The following is a 19452-nucleotide window of genomic DNA, read 5'->3' as shown; positions in this document are numbered from 1 at the left end:
TGGCAAAGGTGATAAAGCTGGATTCGCCACAAGGGAGAAAACACAACTGATGTTTTCATGTTACATTTGAACATGGCCTGAGTCTACTGTGCTAGCAAAATGCAAACTCGTGGACTAGTCTTTAGCAGCATGTACAAGATGCTGAGGAACTTAGTCCCCTGCATTTGGGACATTTTGTAATGGCAGCAATGCATCTTGTGCTAGAATCCCTAAATGTTGTTGCTGGAAGACTGTGAGAAACATTCCACATAGCACCAAAACCTTCAGCAGTATCCTGTTCACTTCCATAGTAGAGGAGCACCCAGAAGAGCAAAGGCCCCACTTCTATTCCGTCAGTCACAACTATTTGACATCGACAAAAAAAGATTTTTTCCCCCCTGTTTAGTGCTATCCAGGTGGTGTTCTCCAGGGCACATTCAGTGATTGATCATGTTCTTTTGACTGAATGCCAGAAACTAGCAAGCAGTCATTCATGTCCATCAGTGCAACACTTGCTTTAGAAATTGCCCTTGCTTACCCTCCTCTTGGACAGGTTGTGAGGCCTCATTATAATGACGTTTCCTGTTCTGAGTCTCTTCCTGGACAATAGGCCCAGAAGTCCTCTTGTAGCCTCCCACAGTACTTGGCGGTCCTTCATGGTCCATGCTGTGATAGGAATTAATTTCAGCGCATTTTTCCTTAAATTGCTGAGCATTGCCCGCAAATGTCTCACAGCGGTTCAGATTTTCCTCTTGCACTGGGCTCCCCAGGCTGTCGTCACTTGATCCAGGGGACATGGACCCCTCTTGGGAGTTCTGACTGACATACACAACAATGATTTCACCTTTAAAATTCATGACTTGTCCGCTTGAAATGAATGTAGAGTTTCCGTTTCCAGTCACATTTCCTAGCGCGAAAGAGACAGGGAAAGACACACATTTATAATTAACATTCATGCATCATATGAAATATGCACTGTGGGGAGCTTAAATAGCAGCATAAGAAGGTAGCACTCAATTGGTCAAACTCCAAAGGAAATAAGTGATAAGGTGCAAAAGGAGAATTTAGTACCACAAATCAAGGGTACATCTTGGAGAGAGGAAAGCCCCGGGGTGGATCCGCAGTGGTGGCAGGTCATTTATATGATGCAGCCGCCATCACGGAGCCACCCCAGGACATTCCCCTGAAGCTTCTATTTTAAAAAGCTGTGTACTTACTCCATCTTTTCCCACTTGGAGCGAGGCGACGACGGCATCTGCCATCTGTCACCTGGCTTCAGGACTGTGGCGGCAGCATGCCCCAGCCAATGGCGACCCCTGATTAGTCACCATCGACTGGACAGTGGAGGCCAGCGAGCCGAGTTGGAACACCTCCACAATGGAGATGTGCCTAAAAGCTTTTTAAAAAGATTTTTTTAAAAAAAAGCAGTGGGGGACGCTTTTGCACCTCTTTGGCGTGGCAGAAGGACACCATGCCAGAGAGGCACATCAACGTCAAAAAAAGAAAAATTCTTTTTAAAAGTGGGGGTGCGTGGACGGTCCCCAGTGCCCGTACCATGATGTGCAGTGGTGCACTGGCGCGGGTGCATGGGTACAGGGGCTGCGGCCCCTTCTAGAAAATCCCGCATTTGCACTCCTTGCCGTGCGGATAGCGGGAAGGAATGCAAATGTGGGGGATCCAGGGCTCGTGGTGCCATAGCCCAACATAATTTGAGCTTGAATGCACTTTTATAAGGTAATATTGCATTCCTGGAAAGCCGCTAATTCTGATGGTAACAACATAGTTTATTTTTATTTATTTATTTTATTTATTACATTTATATACCTCCCCGTAGCCGAAGCTCTCTGGGCGGTTTACAAAAGTTAAAAACAGTAAACATTAAAAAAGTATACAAAATTTAAAACCATCAAAAACATAAAGACAACAGTATAAAAACAATCGTATATAAAATAAATAAATATATAGTTTCACCTCTAACGCATTAATGGTAACAGCAGCCTTCCCCAACATGGCACCCTCCAAATGTGTTAGACTGCAACTCCCATCACCCCCAGCCATCATATCCAACGTTCATGCTTGCTGATGGGACTTGCAGTCCAACACTACAAGGGCACCAAGTCGGGGAAGCTTGGTAACAACCTTGGTAAGTGGCAGTGAGAGAGTAGCTTAAACTGTACTGGGACAAGCAATGGATCCAGTGCCAATGTAACACTGTGTAAACCCATCTGGGTTAGGATATGAGGAGTAACTTAACTGGCTTGCATGCTCCATGCTCTGACCATGATTAGTATGATTTGTGCACCAAGCTTAAGCCTATCTAGGGTTTATTCAAACTCAAGTTTTCAAATCTGGTTCTAGCCATTGTCATAGGCTCTGCTTTGCAGCTAACTAAGATCAGCATTAAGATCGGGGTAGACATGCTCATTCTGGTCAGCTGGGAAAATGGAACTGTGGAGGAGGAATGCATGAGCCCACAGGGCACTCATGATCTCTTAACTACTGTTAAGGGCTCAGATAGTGTTACATCTGCACTGGGCCCTAATGATCCTGTGCCAGAGAAAACTCTTATCAAGAAACTGTACCTGCTCCACTATTACAATGTTTATTTGCATTAGATGCAACAAAGAGACAGGAGGGGACTCTATCCCTTTCCCAATCCATAATCCCATGGATGGCATATCTCTGCCTTGAAAGAACCAGTTCTTTGAGCCAGTTCAAGGAAAGAGTTGACTTTTTGGTTCAATACTGAACTTTTATGCCATATTTTATTCACTTCAAAGGCAGAGGATTGAGCCAGACAACCACGTGTTTAAATTACAGTGACAGAAACAAATTAGCAGAGGGGGCAAGCTTCCCAAAGTCAGATCCAGAAATAATCCATAACAAAAAAAAGCTGTCTGAGGCTCCAAATAAAGTTCAGATCAGGTCACAGGGCAGTTTAAGTACTGCCCAGTGTGTCCTAAGCATTGAAGCACAGTAACGGCATCAGCACCACTTGCTAGGGCCTAGAAGGTCTCAGGCTGCTGCAATCTTTGTTTTCTTACTAGAGGAATGGGGGGGGGGGGGGGATTATGAAGGCTGCAGACCTTTGTGAATCATGTTTCATGCACACTGTACCCCAAGAAGGTGAGAATCATAGGAGCTATCGTCCCCACCTAGCCCAGCTTTTCCAGTTGTATCAAACATACATGGCAGCCTCCAAAGCAACATCCTTCCAGAACACTTGAGAACTACAAACTCAATCACTGCTTTTAAAACTCAGCTAAAAACTTTTCTTTTCCCTATAGCCTTCAAATATTGAATTTGTTCTGACTCTATACTGTTAGCTTCACCCTACCCGGTGCCTGTTTACACTTCCCTGTGCCTGTTTGCATTCTCCTTCCCTCTTTATTGTTTACTACAACTTATTAGATTGTAAGCCTATGCGGCAGGGTCTTGCTATTTACTGTGTTATCTGTACAGCACCATGTACATTGATGGTGCTATATAAATAAATAAATAAATAAATAAAAAAATAATAATCCTAGCAGAAGTCTCCAGGCTTCACAAGGTGGCGACGTGTCCTGTTTTACAGAGGATTGTCCTCCCTCTGAAAGACTGCCAGAGGACTTTCCTCTATTTTGAAGGTGCTTTCTACTTGAACAGCTATCCAGTAGGAAGATAAAGAACCTTCAGAAGGAAGAACCATTGAAGTTGCCCATCAACAGCACCTGCACAGCAGACTTGAACAAGGTACACAGACCACCTTGAAACAGTCTTTCGCACTATGGCGAGATGCACTGTATCTCTATTTAAATTATAATAATCATTTCTAAAGTTGCACCTGTACATATGAATTAGCATATGGAAATTTGATGCAAATTGTCAACCCTTATTTGTCCTCTTATTTTGGACACATACAGCAAAGAAGATACTGTATATATATATAAAAAAGGAACTGTGACTAATGTTTTCATCTGCTCAGTTGTAAATCTCCATTTGTAATTGGAGTTTGGCTGGTGAAGGAATTTGCTTTTTATTCCTCTACCATCACCACAACATTTGGCTGGCCAGCTAGCTAGCCAGACTGAGGAGTGCCAGAAAATGGAGGTTTCTTTGCTGGGTGGAAAGAAACCACTGGCACCAGCATATGACCACGCTGGGTCTAGACCATTTCCAGAATCTCAGAGAAAATAAAAAGTTTCTGGCCCATTCGTCTGATCCTTCGAAGTAACTGCAAGATTAATAAGCAGGGGCAAGTCTTATCACGAAGCAAAATGAAACTGTAACTTCAGGCATCTTATCCCAGCAGGGGTTCCATTTTTTTTTACCTCCACCTTTTACTTCTGTATGACATTTAAAAAAACACTGAGCAGCAGGGGACAGGTACCATTTTGACACTTCACTCTGGATTTGAACATATGGACTTATTCATATTGGATTTTTTCTTTCCGGTTCTCACTTCTCCTACAAAAATGCCCAGATTTCTCCTGGGTCCATCCTGCATAAGAACCTGATAATCTCTGCTTGATCTGACTAAATATCTCTCTAGCCTGGCACATGTCTCCCCACAGAATTTAGTCAATACGCCCAGGGTCACTCATGACAGTGATGGCCATCCTTTGTTATTTATTTATTTAATTTATTTATTGCATTTATATCCCACCTTTTTTCCTCCAAGGAACCCAAGGCGGCAAACATAATCCTCCTCCTTCGCTCCATTTTATCCTCACAACAACCACCCTGTGAGGTAGGTTGGGCTGAGAGTCTGTGACTGGCCCAAAGTCACCCAGTGAGCTTCCATGGCCGAGTGGGGACTAGAACCCAGATCTCCTGACTCCCGGTCCGACACTTTAGCCACTACACCACACTGGCTCTCTGCATCTGATTTCAAAGATAGTGAGATGGAAACATTGATGCTTGATGTTTTCACACACATCCCTAACAATGGCATGCCAATAACAGGGGTCCTGGATGTAAGGGGCTTACCTGAGGCAGCTGGGGAATCTGAAGGGCTGCAGTTTGACTCGGATGTTCTCTTTGCATTCTGGGGTTTTGCGTCATTTCCATCAGATGGGTCACTTCTGGCACTGGCGTTGCTTCCCGAACCATTCTGATCCACAGAGGGAGAGTCTGAGCCACAGTTGCCCAGTATAGAAGGTCCACTTTCTTTGAAAGTATCTGTGGCACTGCCAGGTTTGATGGGGAATTCTCTACAAGACACTCTACAGGCAGTGCAAACATTTGTCTCCTCAGGAATTAACAGGGAGGCACCTCCATCTCGGTTGGCAACATCCCTCATGCTCCTACAAGTGGACTGATGACAAGAATTCTGCAGGCATTTGTGCGGAGAAGCATGAATGGGGTCCGTTGCACAGGAAGGTTCTGAGCAACAGCAGTTTGTTAGTTCCACCAAACTTTCCATTCCGGTGAAGCACTGACTTAAGCTATCATTCTCCCCCACTTCCAGTGGCTCTGAGAAAGGTGACACAGGTTTGCTTTCAGACTGGCTCAGTAAAGGTAAATAATGGCGGCCATGGGACATTCTGTCCATATATTCATCTTCCATGGGAATCTGCCTGAATTGGTCATCTTCAGACACAGTTGAGAGAGACATGGTTGGGAAATCCTCTCCCAATCCATAGCAGACTGTATCAGGGCCAGCTTTCCCAGCCAGAATATGCCCATGTGGGCAACGTAAGTCCTCTGCAAAGGAATATTCATCAAAGCCCACTAAATCTGTCCCATTCAAAAGCCGAAGACCAGCAGGACTTCCCACATTTGCGTTTACAAATGTGTCACAAGGGGAGTCCTACAAAGAAACAAGGCACATTAAAAAAATAGCAAGTACAGCACTGTTTTATCAACTACTTTCCCAGAGCTGTGATCTGGAAACATAAGAAACATCACACCAAAGGTCTACTTGGTTCAGCATCCTGCTCCCCACTGTGGCCAGTTAGATGCCTTGAGGAAGGCCATAGCCAAAACATGAAGGCAACAGGCCTCTTCTGATGTTGCACCCCAGCAACTGGCATTTAGCAGCATACTGCCTTTGAACATGGAGGCTCCATCTAGCCAAATGACAAAGAGCCATTGATAGATCTGTCTTCCATGAATTTGTCTAATCCTCTTTTAAAGCCATCTATAATTCCCCTAAGCAAACATACATACACACACCACATGCACTTTTCAGAACAGATAACCCCTCCAGACACCTACTTCCAATGGCTATAGAAATCTACTTGAGGGCTTCTAAGTGTCCACAAACCAGCATATTAAAAATAAATAACAGCACTGTAAGTACAGCATGACTGAAAAGAAGTGAATATATTTAAATAAAAACTTAAATAGATACTGTGTGATCATGGGGAAGGAGAAGAATTCCTATGTAGAACTGATCACACAGGTCTTTGTTCAGTTTTAAAGGAGCCTGGACTATTATTGAGAAAAACCAATGAAGAATTCAGAGTAATAAATAATAATGATGATGATGATGATGATGATGATGATGATAATCTATTAAGATAAAATCCCATGGATTTCAACACACTGCAGAGACATTACTCAGAACAAATATTTGATTCTCCACGACTTTATGCCAGGAGACCCGTTGTGGTTCTTTGTTCCTTGCAATCTCACTGTTCCCTCTTGCCCTTCCTTATGTGGTATGGCAGCTACTGAATAGCTGTCAACTAATCTATGACCTTATTTCACCACTTGGAGTTATCCAGCTGCCAAGAAAATCAAGAGAAAGAGACTAGGAAAAGCATTAAACAGTGTGGGAATATGTACAGCCTTAGACTTTACCTTCGTCCCTTTTATTTGCTTGCATATTTCATGAGCCCAGTACTGTAAATTCTCTGGAGGGAGAAACAAAGTTAGAAATCAACGAGGCTTTTAGCACACTATAAATGAATCACATATCACAATTCATTCACTATCAAAGTAGCCACACAGGAACTAGCTCCCCATAGCTTCTTTGCACAAGATTTGGATATCAGACTCCTGCCTAGCTAGGTGATGGGTGGTAAAGAACTATGGCCCTTCTACACCTAAGGGTTATCCCAGGAAAATGGAGGGATCATCCCTGCCTGCTCCCGGGATCCCCTGTGTGGCATTTGGATGCACAGGAACGATCCTGGGATGATCCCGGGATATAGGGCTGGTGTAGACATGCCCTATGTCATTGGCCCCACAACATGGTTTCTTGAGACAAGTGTTGCTTGAAAAGTGTGGAAAAACACTTTGGGGTGGCATTTCCAATTCTGCTGATGGCGATATATAAATAACTCCTAAATACTCTCAACCCTATGTCCTTCAGCCCCAACTGATTAATGGATAACAGACATAATCTGATTTTGCATCCACTTAAACCCACTGACCCCAATCTATCGCACAGTTAAGTGCCCTTAAAGCAACTGATTTCAGTGGATTTGTGTTCTTAATTGGGGCCAATGCATTTCACAGGAATCAATAAACACAAAAAATTACCAGGCAGGAGACACAGTAGCGAATTCCCTAAATTTAGTTGGATTGAAATTTGATTATTTTTAAACCTACGTTTCTCTAAAAGTTTACATTTCACGCAAAGACTTGCATTAAAACACTCATTGAAAGTTTTTTTAATTTTTAATTTTGCTTGCTCGCTGTATAAATGGAAGATGTGTCTGTCTGGACCATCCACGCCTAAAATAGAACATTCCACATCAACTGGGTCTTTGTTCCATCTCATGTGCCATCAGGCTATGACTGACCTATTAATGATCCAGCCGTGTGCGTGTGATTGGTTGGCTAGTCTGTTGCAAGACAAATCACATGAATTGCCAAAGGAACAATTATATATAGCACTGGGAAGACTTGAAAGGAACAAAAAAAATCCATTAAAATAATCTCATTGGCTCCATTGAGAGAAATTGTGTTTCCATGAGTTATGCACTTTGCAGGAATAAGAGAAACCTGTACAACTGAAGACATTTTCTGAGGATCCAAGTAAAAATATGAAAAATACTGCAGCAGTAGCAAATACTTGTTTATGGAGATCCCTCAAGTGGTGCCATCAGGGCTGCCCCTACCACTGTCATGTCTAGCCCTGCTCCCCCTGGGTTGGAAGAAGGTGTTTCAAGTAATCAGTCAGAATCAGACTCTGAAGTAGAGGAGTCGGCGCCAGAAACTTGCCAGCCTATACTAGTGGGGGAGAAAGCTCTCACGGGCTCTTCACCAGCTGGAAGTAAATCCTTTCTAGAGCTTATCTCCTCAAGGGCAAACCATACACAGTCAGTGGGAAGCCAATATTCTTCCGAAGGGGAGAGCATGGAGAGGTTAGCTGATCCTAGAGTACGCCGCAGACTAAAACAGGTCTTTGCTAAAGCAAAGCGAGAGAAAGTCAGCCCGGCTGGCGTTCCGTCAGATGCTGCATCGCAACTAGTCTCTCTGAAGTTAACCCGTCTTGGGAAAGGGCTTTCCATTCTTCTTAAAAGGACAATTGTCTCGCTTACTTTGCATAGTTTTGCCTAGGGGAAAGTTCCTAGAGATTCAGGTGGGAAGAGATGTTTATTGCTTGAATAAAGCTTTGTGGATTACTTAGCAGGCCTCGTTATTGTCTCCCAAGAAGGCAGGAGGTTTTTGAGAAACACGACAACCATTAGTCAGGGTGAGGCAGTCACCTCAAACAGCAGACGATGGAAAGTGGCAGCAAGGTATTGGAGGAGAGATCTGTGTGCCCACTAAACTAGATGGCTACTTCCAAGGGCAATGGAGGATATTGTCCCATCATCACTGTTGAAGAAAGAGTCCACTGGCAGGTGGCCATTTGGCTTTTGTACATGGAATGGAATGAGGGCACCACCGCGTTCTTCGTCTCAGGCAGCAAAATATCTTGGGCCAGCCCAAGACATGTCCTGATCTAATTATTAAACTCTGCATAGGAATATAGAAAGCTACCTTATACTGAGTCACACCATTGGTCCATCTAGGCAAATATTGTTAGCTACTGGTGCAGTGGCTCTTATTTATTTATTTATTACATTTCTATCTCGCCCAATAGCCGGAGCTCTCTGGGCGGTTCACAAAAATTAAAACCACTCAAAGTATAAAACAACAGTAAAAAACCATAGTATAAAATACAACATAAAAGCTCAACCAGATAAAAACAGCAGCAATGCAAAATTACAAATTTAAAACACCAAGTTAAAATTTATTTATAGACTGTTAAAATGCTGGGAGAATAAAAAGGTCTTCACCTGGCGTCTAAAAGCATATAATGTAGGTGCCAAGCGAACCTCCTTAGGGGGTTCAGGATTTCTGGCAGGATTCTTTCCTAGTTCTACCTGATGCTGCCAGGAATTGAACCTGGGACCTTCTGTATGCAAAACATGTACTCTATGACTGAGCTACGCCCCATTCCCCATCTTTCAGAGAGCCCCACTGTCAGTAAATATGGTAAAATATCTGAAGATGAGTCTCAGACACTAGATGGCAGGTGTTGAGAGATGGAATCCAGACCAGAGATTTCACTATGATCTGACCAAAATATTTTTAAGAGTTTGATTTGCAGTAGGAGCTATTATTGTTTTCCAGTCCATTCAAAGGAGTCTTCCTGGAGAGCAGTACAAATTTAGAGGGCTAGCCACAAAACCTCTTAAACCAGTCTGACATGCTTTTAAGTTGACTCACAGCCTCACCCTCATCACAACCCAGTAAAGTCAAACCGCTTGAATTTAAGTCTATTTTGTTCAACTGAAGTTAGTGGAATCAAACTACAGTATTTCATCTTAATGGGTGAGTTCCATAGAAGCCAACAGACCTGATTCAGCAATTTCTTACAAGTGTGGAGTCCCAGTCAGTAGAAGATCCGCATACACAAAGAAATCCACATTTTGAATTCACGTGCAGTTAACATGTAGCTTTCATAATAAGAAAAGACATAACTGGATGCCACATACCTGTCAGAGGTTTTCTCTTATTGCGATAGTGTATAGTGAAGACAGCAATGCTGACCAACACAAGGAGTGGAACAATCAGCATATAGAATAAATTGTTGGTTTCTGGAAAATGAAAAAATCATGTCAGAGCATTTTGGAAGGTAACTTAGAATCAAGTAATAATATAATTTCTGGATTGGTTCTATTCTTTTAGATATCAGTTGTTTTATAACAGAAACTTCAGTGGTATGGGAAAAAATCACACATCTGGTAGTAGTAGTTGTTCCTCTCTGTTAAATCCTAAGGTCCTTCATTGGCTGCCATATTACAAGCTTCACTGGGGAATACACAGAGTAAAACAGATACTACAGTTACAGTTTAGGTTACATGCAAAACAAATCGCATAAATCCAGTTTTAATTAAACTTCAAAGATGAAACCCCAAATAACTGAGATCAAGACTTTGGCCTATCAATTTTCAAGTTGAGAAAACAGCACAAACCCTTAAGGGATTTTGGGGCTACAGGCCACAGGCCAGCACACCTTGGGGTCGGACACCATGGCCATGCCTCCAGAGGGCTGGATGACAACCATGGGAATGGCTCAAGCTGTTGACAGTGATTGCATTTTCATCTTCTGACATTTCTCCAACAGGCAGGCTGGGACCAATCCTTTTTGACTGCACATGGATTGTCAGAAACAGAATCCTTGACCTGTGTGCCATGCTTTGCCACTGTGAACCTGTATCCAATAAAGTTATCACCTATTTCTATGCAATGTTTGTGTCGTGTGTGATTCCACCTGCCTCCGGTCCAGCTCCACTCCCACCTGTGAGCACAACTTACATTTCTGAGGACAGAAACTTTACGTTTGGTAAGCACTCAAGTATCCAACTACCTAACTCTACTCCCAGTAAAACAAAAATGAAGCTTTCCTCAACCTGGCGTCTTTCAGATGTGTTATACAATAACTCCCATAATTCCCAGACAGCATAGCCACTGCTGGGAATCCAACACATCTGGAGGGTACCAGGCTGAGCTAAATCCTATGGAACTACACAACTTTTTAAAAAAACTGTCACATGTTAATAATGTCCAGTCAATGCTTGTGTATCATTACATTTACCATCTCGTGGACTCATTTTCAGTTGCTTCTTACAAACCACATCAGACGATTTATTCCCAGGAATGTTTTCCTCAGTTCCCAGAGCTGTGCAGCTTTAGAAGGAAAGAAAGAAAGGGCCTGTTCAGACAACACACTAAGCCATGGTTAGGCCATGAGCCCTTTTACAGCAAATGGTTAGTGAGCATATTTAAACCATGGTTATGTAGCCATCATGGTTAGGAATGTTTCACACGATACACTAAGGGCCTTGCTAGATGATGGGGTAGCCTGGTGCGAGCCCGGGCCGGCCCATGTGCATCCAGATGACACACAGGGGATCCCGGGCTCAGGCAGGGGTAACCCTCCCTTGGCCCAGGATAATCGGGCCAAGACCGCGGACGTGTAGCCTGTTCCGCCGCTTTTCCTGGCTACCGCATTTACTTGCAAGTAGCTGGGAAAAGCGGTGGACGGCGTGCAGCGCTCCACAGGAGTGCTGCGGTCATCAGGGCAGGGTGGAGAGATGGGGGGGGGGGATACAGAGCCAGGGGGCATGGGAGGAAACAGAGCCAGGAGGGATGGACGGGATTGGAGATCGCGGGCGGGGGGGATCAGAGGTCATGGGCGGGGGGAGATCACGGCCAGGGGGGAGCGGGGAAATATATATATATATATATATATATATATATATATATATATATATATATATATATTTTTAAAAAAACTACCTGCCATCGCTGGAGCGCTACTGGCCCTTTAAAACTTAAAACAAAAAGGCGGGCGCGACGGCTCTCCTCCACAGCTCATCGCGCCTCGCGTGTGAAGAAGGGTGAGATCCTGCGATAGTCGCATCACGGGATGTCCCCTCCTCTAGCCCGGATTTACAGGTAGGTCTAGCTAAGGCCATAGTCATGATTCACATGACACACTAAACCACATTGTTTAGCTCAAAATGCTTAACCACCATGGCTTAGTGTGTCTTCTGAACAGGGTCAAAGAAAGAAAGAAAATATTTAATCATATGATATGCATATGGGGGTTACAGAAATACAGAATGAACATATGGCCAAGTTGAGGGCTTAACTAGATGTTATGAGAGATAGAGGGCAGTGCTGCTCCCCTGAAGTGATATCATCATGAAGTATGTTATCCTGTCCCTACAGTTGACAACTAAAAGTGCGAGGTGGTAGTGGGAGGGCAGTACAATGACATCATCTCACATCTACACATGATAGTACACACAAGGGGGGAAGAGATGAGGAGCAGCTCAAATGCAGCCTTCCACAGCTTAGTGCCCTCCAAACGTGTTAGACTAGAACTTTCTGCACCCCCTGAGCCAGCATGGCTAACTGGAGGGTCCTGGGATTTATAGCCCAACACATCTGGAGGCCACCAAGTTGGGAAAGGCTGCTCTCATGTCTAGTAAGGCTCTAAAACAAAGTCGTAAACATTTATTCCTAGCTTGTCAGGCCCCACCGCTCTCATATGCCAGGTTATGAGAAATGGGACCAGGGAAATCTCAACCACAAGGCTTGTTGGGTTGTATTTGACAGGCCACTCTGTCGGCATGGCCCCCTCTCCATTACAGGGTTGTTTGGGTGTATACAATGGGTATGCCCATACCACATCCACCCCTATCCTGAGTTCTTTAGCAGAGTGCAGGATTTATTGAAGAGAGTATTATTATTATTATTATTATTATTATTATTATTATTTATTTATTTATTTATTTATTTATATAGCACCATCAATGTACATGGTGCTGTACAGAGTAAAACAATAAATAGCAAGACCCTGCTGCATAGGCTTACATTCTAATAAAATCATAATAAAACAATAAGGAGGGGAAGAGAATGCACCAAACAGGCAGTATAAAAGTCAGAGCAAAATCAAGTTTTAAAAGCTTTAGGAAAAATAAAAGTTTTTAGCTGAGCTTTAAAAGCTGCGATTGAACTTGTAGTTCTCAAATGTTCTGGAAGAGCGTTCCAGGCGTAAGGGGCAGCCAAAGAAAATGGACGAAGCCGAGCAAGGGAAGTAGAGACCCTTGGGCAGGTGAGAAACATGGCATCAGAGGAGTGAAGAGCACGAGTGGGGCAATAGTGTGAGATGAGAGAGGAAAGATAGGAAGGAGCTAGACAGTGAAAAGCTTTGTAGGTCAACAGGAGAAGTTTATATTGGATTCTGAAGTGAATTGGAAGCCAATGAAGAGATTTCAGAAGTGGAGTAACATGGTCAGAGCGGCGAGCCAAGAAGATGATCTTAGCAGCAGAGTGGTGAACAGAAACCAATGAACTGATGTGAGAAGAAGGAAGGCCAGTGAGTAACCACATTATCTTTAGGCCACTTACTGCCCTTATGGATGCTAAATGGTCTTCCCATAATTCAATGATCAAAGGGATTAACCTTTTCTGCTTACTAACTAAAACAATTCTAACAGAGGTGGGTACCAATGGAAGGTCAATATTTATTACATTTTATATACTGACCCATAGCCGACGCTCTCTGGGCGGTTTACAAAAGTCAAAAACAGTGGACATTAAAAAAATATATACAAAATTTAAAACCATCAAAAAAATATAAAAACAGTATCTGTTTTAAACAACAACAGTTCTGCGGGCCATAAAAAACAACTTAGCATATGTTGTTAAATGCTGTTAACTGCCTGGGAGAAGAGAAAGGTCTTGACCTGGCGCCGAAAATATAACAATGTTGGTGCCAGGCGAGCCTCTTCGTGGAGATCATTCCATAATTGGAGGGCCACCACTGAAAAGGCGAGAAATATCCCCTCCTCTCAATCCCACTGCTCTCCCAACTTTCTTCCTCCCCATTGCAAGCCTGAGTGTGGGATAAAAAAATGGATGATCAAGTGCTGTTGGTGGAAAATATCAGTTTCTTTTATTACAAAATGATGTTCAAAGAGGGCAATTTAAAATTTGCATACATTTGCATGAAATACATATATATGATAATGCAAATTAGGGCTTCTGGATTCTACCTTTCAAAGACCAAACGTTGTTACGTTTTCCTTAATGGTAAAAACCAAACAGAAAATATATATAGTGAGGTTTCCTGAGTCTGTTTATTATTTTACCACTAGAGGTTCATGGCACTTACTTAGTCCAAGTTTTGCATGCATCAGTCGCAGATGTGACATTAGAGAAGTATCCTGTGGGACACTGTATGCACACTGTATCCTTATTTTGTTGTGCTGTGGAAACATGACAAACGAAAGCACTGAGCAGAGCTTCACTTTTTATTATTTATTTATATAGCACCATCAGTGTACATGGTACTGTACAGAGTAAAACAATAAAATAGCAAAACCCTGCCGCATAGGCTTACATTCTAATAGAATCATAATAAGAAGGAGAAGAGAATGCACCAAACAGGCACAGGGTAGAGTAAAACTAACAGCATAAAAGTAAGATCAAAATCAAGTTCTAGAAGCTTTAGAAAAAAGGAAAGTTTTCATATATGAAGACAAGTTGCATCACTAACCAAAATCTTATTATACTTTTCTGCCTACAGGCAAGTGCCAGTTATATTGAAGCTTGCAAAACTGTTCCCCCCCCCTTTTTTTTTACCATTTCCCCCCCCTCCCTGCCACACCTCCAGGAATCCCACCCATCCTGCATCATCTATTTCAGTAATTTCTAAACAATGGTCCAGGGACCACCAGTAGACTTTTAGTTCAAGCCAACAATGAAAGTTGGCTGAAGAGTTGGGGATTCCCTTCCTCCTGCTGAAAGAGCAGATGAACTTTGCAGTTTTACATTTAAACTGAAAAGGAGCCTGTACCTTTCTGTAGCACATGGAGCTGCAGTAGAAACAGCAAAAAAACTTCAGGTCATTGACAAGGGCCTCTGGCATTTATGTGCATGCTTCTTCATGGGGTCATGCTCCCATGAGGGACCAATGCAGCTGCTGAGTTTTCATTTGGAAGTCTTTTATGCACCCTTCCACAGTGGTTGCAAGATGAGAAAATATGATGGTAGGCTGCAAAGAACTAGAACGGTGCTCTTCAGCAGAACATTTGAAAACCACTGAGCTAAAGATGTAGTATAATTTTCAAGCATTATAATGAAGTCACATGAAGCCCATTCCCCACAAGGACATTAATTTTTATTTTATTTTATTTATTAAGAAATTTGTATCCTGTCCTGTATCACAAGGATCTCAGGGCAGCTACCTCATGGTGAGTCTCTATGTGACAACTTTGTGAATCGTTCAAAACATCTTTAGATTGTGGGTTAGGCTGCATTCAGCTAGCTGAGCATGGGTTGATACATCATAGGAGTGTATACATCAAGCTATTAAAAAACAACTGGACAAACAGATTTTCTGCGGCATGGCTATTTCATCATCATTTCCTACTGTGAAGAGAAATGGGTATCAGCCTTAAGCTCAGAATGAAATTCATGAACATTTTGTAGTCATGTCTATGCTAGGGGCAACAGGCTTGGTCTGGTGATCTTCCTTATATGCACGTGAGTGTGCACGCGCACACACACACACACATCTTCAACCCAGTATAAAGTGTAAGGCAGATGCTTCATATGGAGACTTGATTTATGCCACCCCCGTGTCAAAAATGCATGTGGTGAAGATTTATTAATCTATTATTACATTTATATCCCACTTTTTCCCCTCTTGCAAGGAACCTAAGGCGGATTGCATGGCTCTCCTCCTCCACAAGTTATCCTCACAATAACCCTGTGAGGGTTAGACTGAGAGTCATTGATTGGCCCAAAGTCAACCAGGCCGTTTCTACACCTGCCTTTTTCCCCTGGGATCATCCCTGTGCATGCAAATGACACACAGGCAGGGACAATCCCTCTATTTTCCTGGGATAATCCTTAGGTGTAGAAAGGGCCCCAGTGAGCTTCATGGCCAAGTGGGGAGTAGAACCCAGATCTCCTGAGTCCCAGTCCAACACTCTAACCACTATACCATACTGGCTCTCCAGAGAAGAGCATTCACCATACCAAGAGCATTGCTGGTTCAGTAAGCATGTGAAACAAGTCACTGACTTCTGTAAAAGAATTGTAGGAAACCTTGGACACAAATGAACCACTTACAAATATTCCTAAAGATGTTAAATTAAATCTTACTAGGATGTTTCACTCCAGAACCCAGGGGGCATTTTGTGTTTCGCCGACAGCAGTCACAGTCTTCACTCCAGTGGTAGCCAGCAGTGCAGGCACACTGTCGTTGGAATGTGCTGTTTCCTGGATTCACTTCTATTAAAGCTTTTCCTTCAAATGCAACAAAAAGGGAAAGTAAGATGGAAGTCATGCCTTCACAACTCCCATTTGAGCACCAATGCCGAGTTAAAACACATTCGCACCATAGGGACGCCAGAATGAGACTCCTTCTTGCTCAATGCAGTGTTGCTGCCTCGATAGTGTGCAGAGAGTCCCTGACTTGTGATGGATGGTGAATCACACTCTTGTTGTGATTCCTATTGACACAACTGGGACAACTCCAATTGAGTTTATGGGTAAAGAACAGAAAAAAAACATCAAGCTGCCTACCAAAAGAACCATGGAGAAAAATATAGGTACCTAGCAAACAGGTGTGAGGGAAAAATAGCAGAAGGGATGGTCCTGAGAGCTTAGTGGAATGAACACTGTTTGTGGTTTGTTGTACGAGGTCGCACCTTCAAAAGCCCATGTCAGAGCTGTGTATGCCGTTGCTCAACTTGCTGTAAGATTGTAATGACTGCCCATGAAATTTCACAGGCAGGATAAAGGGTTGCATTTAGGGGGACATGGCCTTTTCTCCTCTTACGTTCCCCTCCTCTTTCCCTGCAGCTCATATCCCCCTTCCTCCCAATCCAAATCTCCCTCCACCCTTCCAAAAGCCAGCTCCCAAACAAATGGATAGGTTTTCAAGTGCCAACATAGTTAAGCACTTTATAAAAATTAACCAAGGTAGATCTTGCCTACTATCTATATAAAATTAAAACAAGGTGGACCTATTCCTACCAATATGATCACACCTTCATGCACTGCCCTTACCGTGATCACAGATTTTATGAAGCAAGCACTTTTCATCTTCATTCCAGACGTCCAAATATTCATTTGGGCCACAGGGCTTGCATATAGTCTCTGAAGTTGTAGTGCATTTTGCAGACATGTACTTTCCTGAGGACAGGATAAAAGACTGGTTATATCCCACATTCTGCAAAGTTAAGAAGCTAACATTTAACACAGGCTCAACTGTAGTATCAGAATTATTTTCATCTTCTTGAGTAAGGTATCATGCATCAAAATACTGAAGTGTGTTTGTTAAATTTTTATTTCAAGGATATTGCTCCCATGGGTGGGGCTGAGATTTAGGACAGATCTATACCTTGGGTCATAATGATACGATCCCATCATGGTGACACTATATCCAAAGCACTAGTGTAGATCTAGCCCAAGAGCCACCCAGTAGAACCTGGAGGATGTCTTAACACCATCTTTGACCTGGGGTGACTCTGAATCTGCACTGTGTCAGTCATATGACCCAAAGACCTGCAGCAAAGAAGTTGGCGACTTACCCTGACTTTTCCTGGCCGAGTGAGGTCAGTGTGGCTCTTCTGTCATCTGTCCTCACTCAGGCGCTGTGCCGGGGGTGGGGGTGGTGTTCCCAGACAGAAGGTGACCTCTCATTGGTCACCAGAAGCTGCGGGAGGAGGAGAAGGCGGGCCCCTCAAGCCTAATGGTCACCAGAAAGCCCACGCTGCCTCCCTTCATGTAAATAACTTGCTGCCACCCTGCAGCAGTGATACTGCAGGGTTTGGTGGCAGAGCGGCGCCAACTCAGCACCATGAAGACAGTCCCCTAGTTGGCCAGGATCAGCACTTTGTATAAAATGGCCAATCCTGAGTGGAACTTTCAGATTCAATAGCAGAAAATCATTGTCAGGCCACCACTGGAGCTTACTGGATTTTCGGATTCTAATACTAGTTCCTAGTGTGAATGGAGTTTAACAATAGTATTTGACAAACCCAAATGAAGTATATTGTTGATCTACACATAAGGACTCGCTGGGCTATGGCTCAGTATGCATGTGTGCTCAGTTCGCTCAGTTCCTTTCAGGTTTTATTTTAAAGCCTTGAGTACATCTTAGAGGACACCTTCTGCTTGGCTCCTAAAGGCTGTAGCTATGACTCATATTCTCTAGTTCGCCTTAATGACTCAGAAACACTTTTTGCTCCTAAGAGGAAACTATCCAACCTCTCTCAGTTCAAGGAGCTCCGTAGGCATCTCTCTAATGTAATCTAACTATCTCCCTTTGAGATTCAAGGTCTCCCCAACTGCTTTGTAATTGGTGTACGCTGATCATGAGCTGGGCTGTGATATAACGCCAACAGAGGCTGAATTCTCTGCATGCCATTTTCAGTATCCATATCAATATTCCATTATGGTTGGAGAGACTGAGAGAGAGTGTCTTGCCTAAGGCCAACTTTGTTTCACTCCAAATAAAATTCCTTTGACAGATGTATAAATGTGTTATAGGTTCCTTGCCAAATGGCAATACACCTGACACAAAGAAGTAGCATCTGACTTAAAACAAACAAACAAACGAACAAACAAACGTGAATGAGACCTTTATTATTTTAAAAACATGTTGACTAGTGAATAAGAAGAATGTTCTTAGCATATTTACCTGGCTCACATTTGGTGCAGCATCGTCCAGAATATTCATAGTGTTGTTCGCTGTTACAGGGAGGGGTGATTTGCAAGGACAACTGAAGGATAGGACAGACAAATGATTACACCACAGTAAATCTTTCTTCGGTTAGGAAATGCTCTAAAGAAATCCAAGTGTCACTTGGGAATGTGGATTTGATTGTGTTTTGACTAGTTGTAATGTCTTTGGATTGCTGCAAAATGAAATGCTATAGATACCTAGGCAGGATCTATACTACTGCTTTATAACAGTTTATAACAGTTTTGACAACTGTTTGGGCCCAGGACACACTCCATATACAGTTTTCAAACCACATACAGTTTTCAAACCATTTTCAAAGTGTTATATCCTGCTTGGTGTAGATCTGGCCCTAGCTGACAAAAGGCAGCTAGCTTCAGGCAATGTTTTCTATCTTATTTCTGGCAGGATGGAAGCAAAATGAGGGGCATGAATCTCTCCTGCGTTTTCCCCATACTGTCACCTATCATTCCTTCTCTTCTTCCTGACGTGAGGCCCAGGAAGAATAAACTAGGGTGCTTCCATACAGGAGGTTCCTAGCACTACCAATCATTGTGCAGCTTCTTCATCTTACTCTCCTTAATGGATTTTCTGTGGCAAGGGGGGAAAAACAGAAGAAGGAATCGGGAAACACAGGAAAGTTACAAATGGAAGCTGAGGATGTTTGGGACCCCCCCCCCCTTTCCAGGGCAATTGCACAATAAAAGCCTCATCTGGAAGCACCCCTAGTTTAAAGCCTGTGGAAGACTCAATGAAGACATGCTGGCTGGAACACC

The 19452-nt window shown here is 43.1% G+C and overlaps 1 protein-coding gene across 1 annotated transcript in view; it reads right to left on the bottom strand.

The window, feature by feature from the left end:
* Positions 1-375: 375 nt before the first annotated feature.
* TNFRSF11A (TNF receptor superfamily member 11a) overlaps positions 376-19452 on the bottom strand; it is a 36622-nt gene continuing 17545 nt past the window's right edge. The window contains exons 2-10 of the mRNA XM_063130262.1: positions 18635-18716; positions 16999-17124; positions 16090-16233; positions 14093-14186; positions 11003-11094; positions 9900-10001; positions 6766-6818; positions 4948-5770; positions 376-886 (exon numbers count right to left, since the gene is read on the bottom strand). Coding sequence (XP_062986332.1) covers positions 480-886; positions 4948-5770; positions 6766-6818; positions 9900-10001; positions 11003-11094; positions 14093-14186; positions 16090-16233; positions 16999-17124; positions 18635-18716 — 1923 coding nt within the window. The 3' untranslated portion in view covers positions 376-479. The remainder of the gene's footprint in view (positions 887-4947; positions 5771-6765; positions 6819-9899; positions 10002-11002; positions 11095-14092; positions 14187-16089; positions 16234-16998; positions 17125-18634; positions 18717-19452) is intronic.

This window comes from Elgaria multicarinata, chromosome 7 (assembly GCF_023053635.1).
Source record: "Elgaria multicarinata webbii isolate HBS135686 ecotype San Diego chromosome 7, rElgMul1.1.pri, whole genome shotgun sequence".
NCBI classification, from domain to species: domain Eukaryota; kingdom Metazoa; phylum Chordata; class Lepidosauria; order Squamata; family Anguidae; genus Elgaria; species Elgaria multicarinata.
The sequence above is the reverse complement of the archived record's forward strand: the minus strand, read 5'-3'. Positions and strand labels throughout refer to the sequence as shown.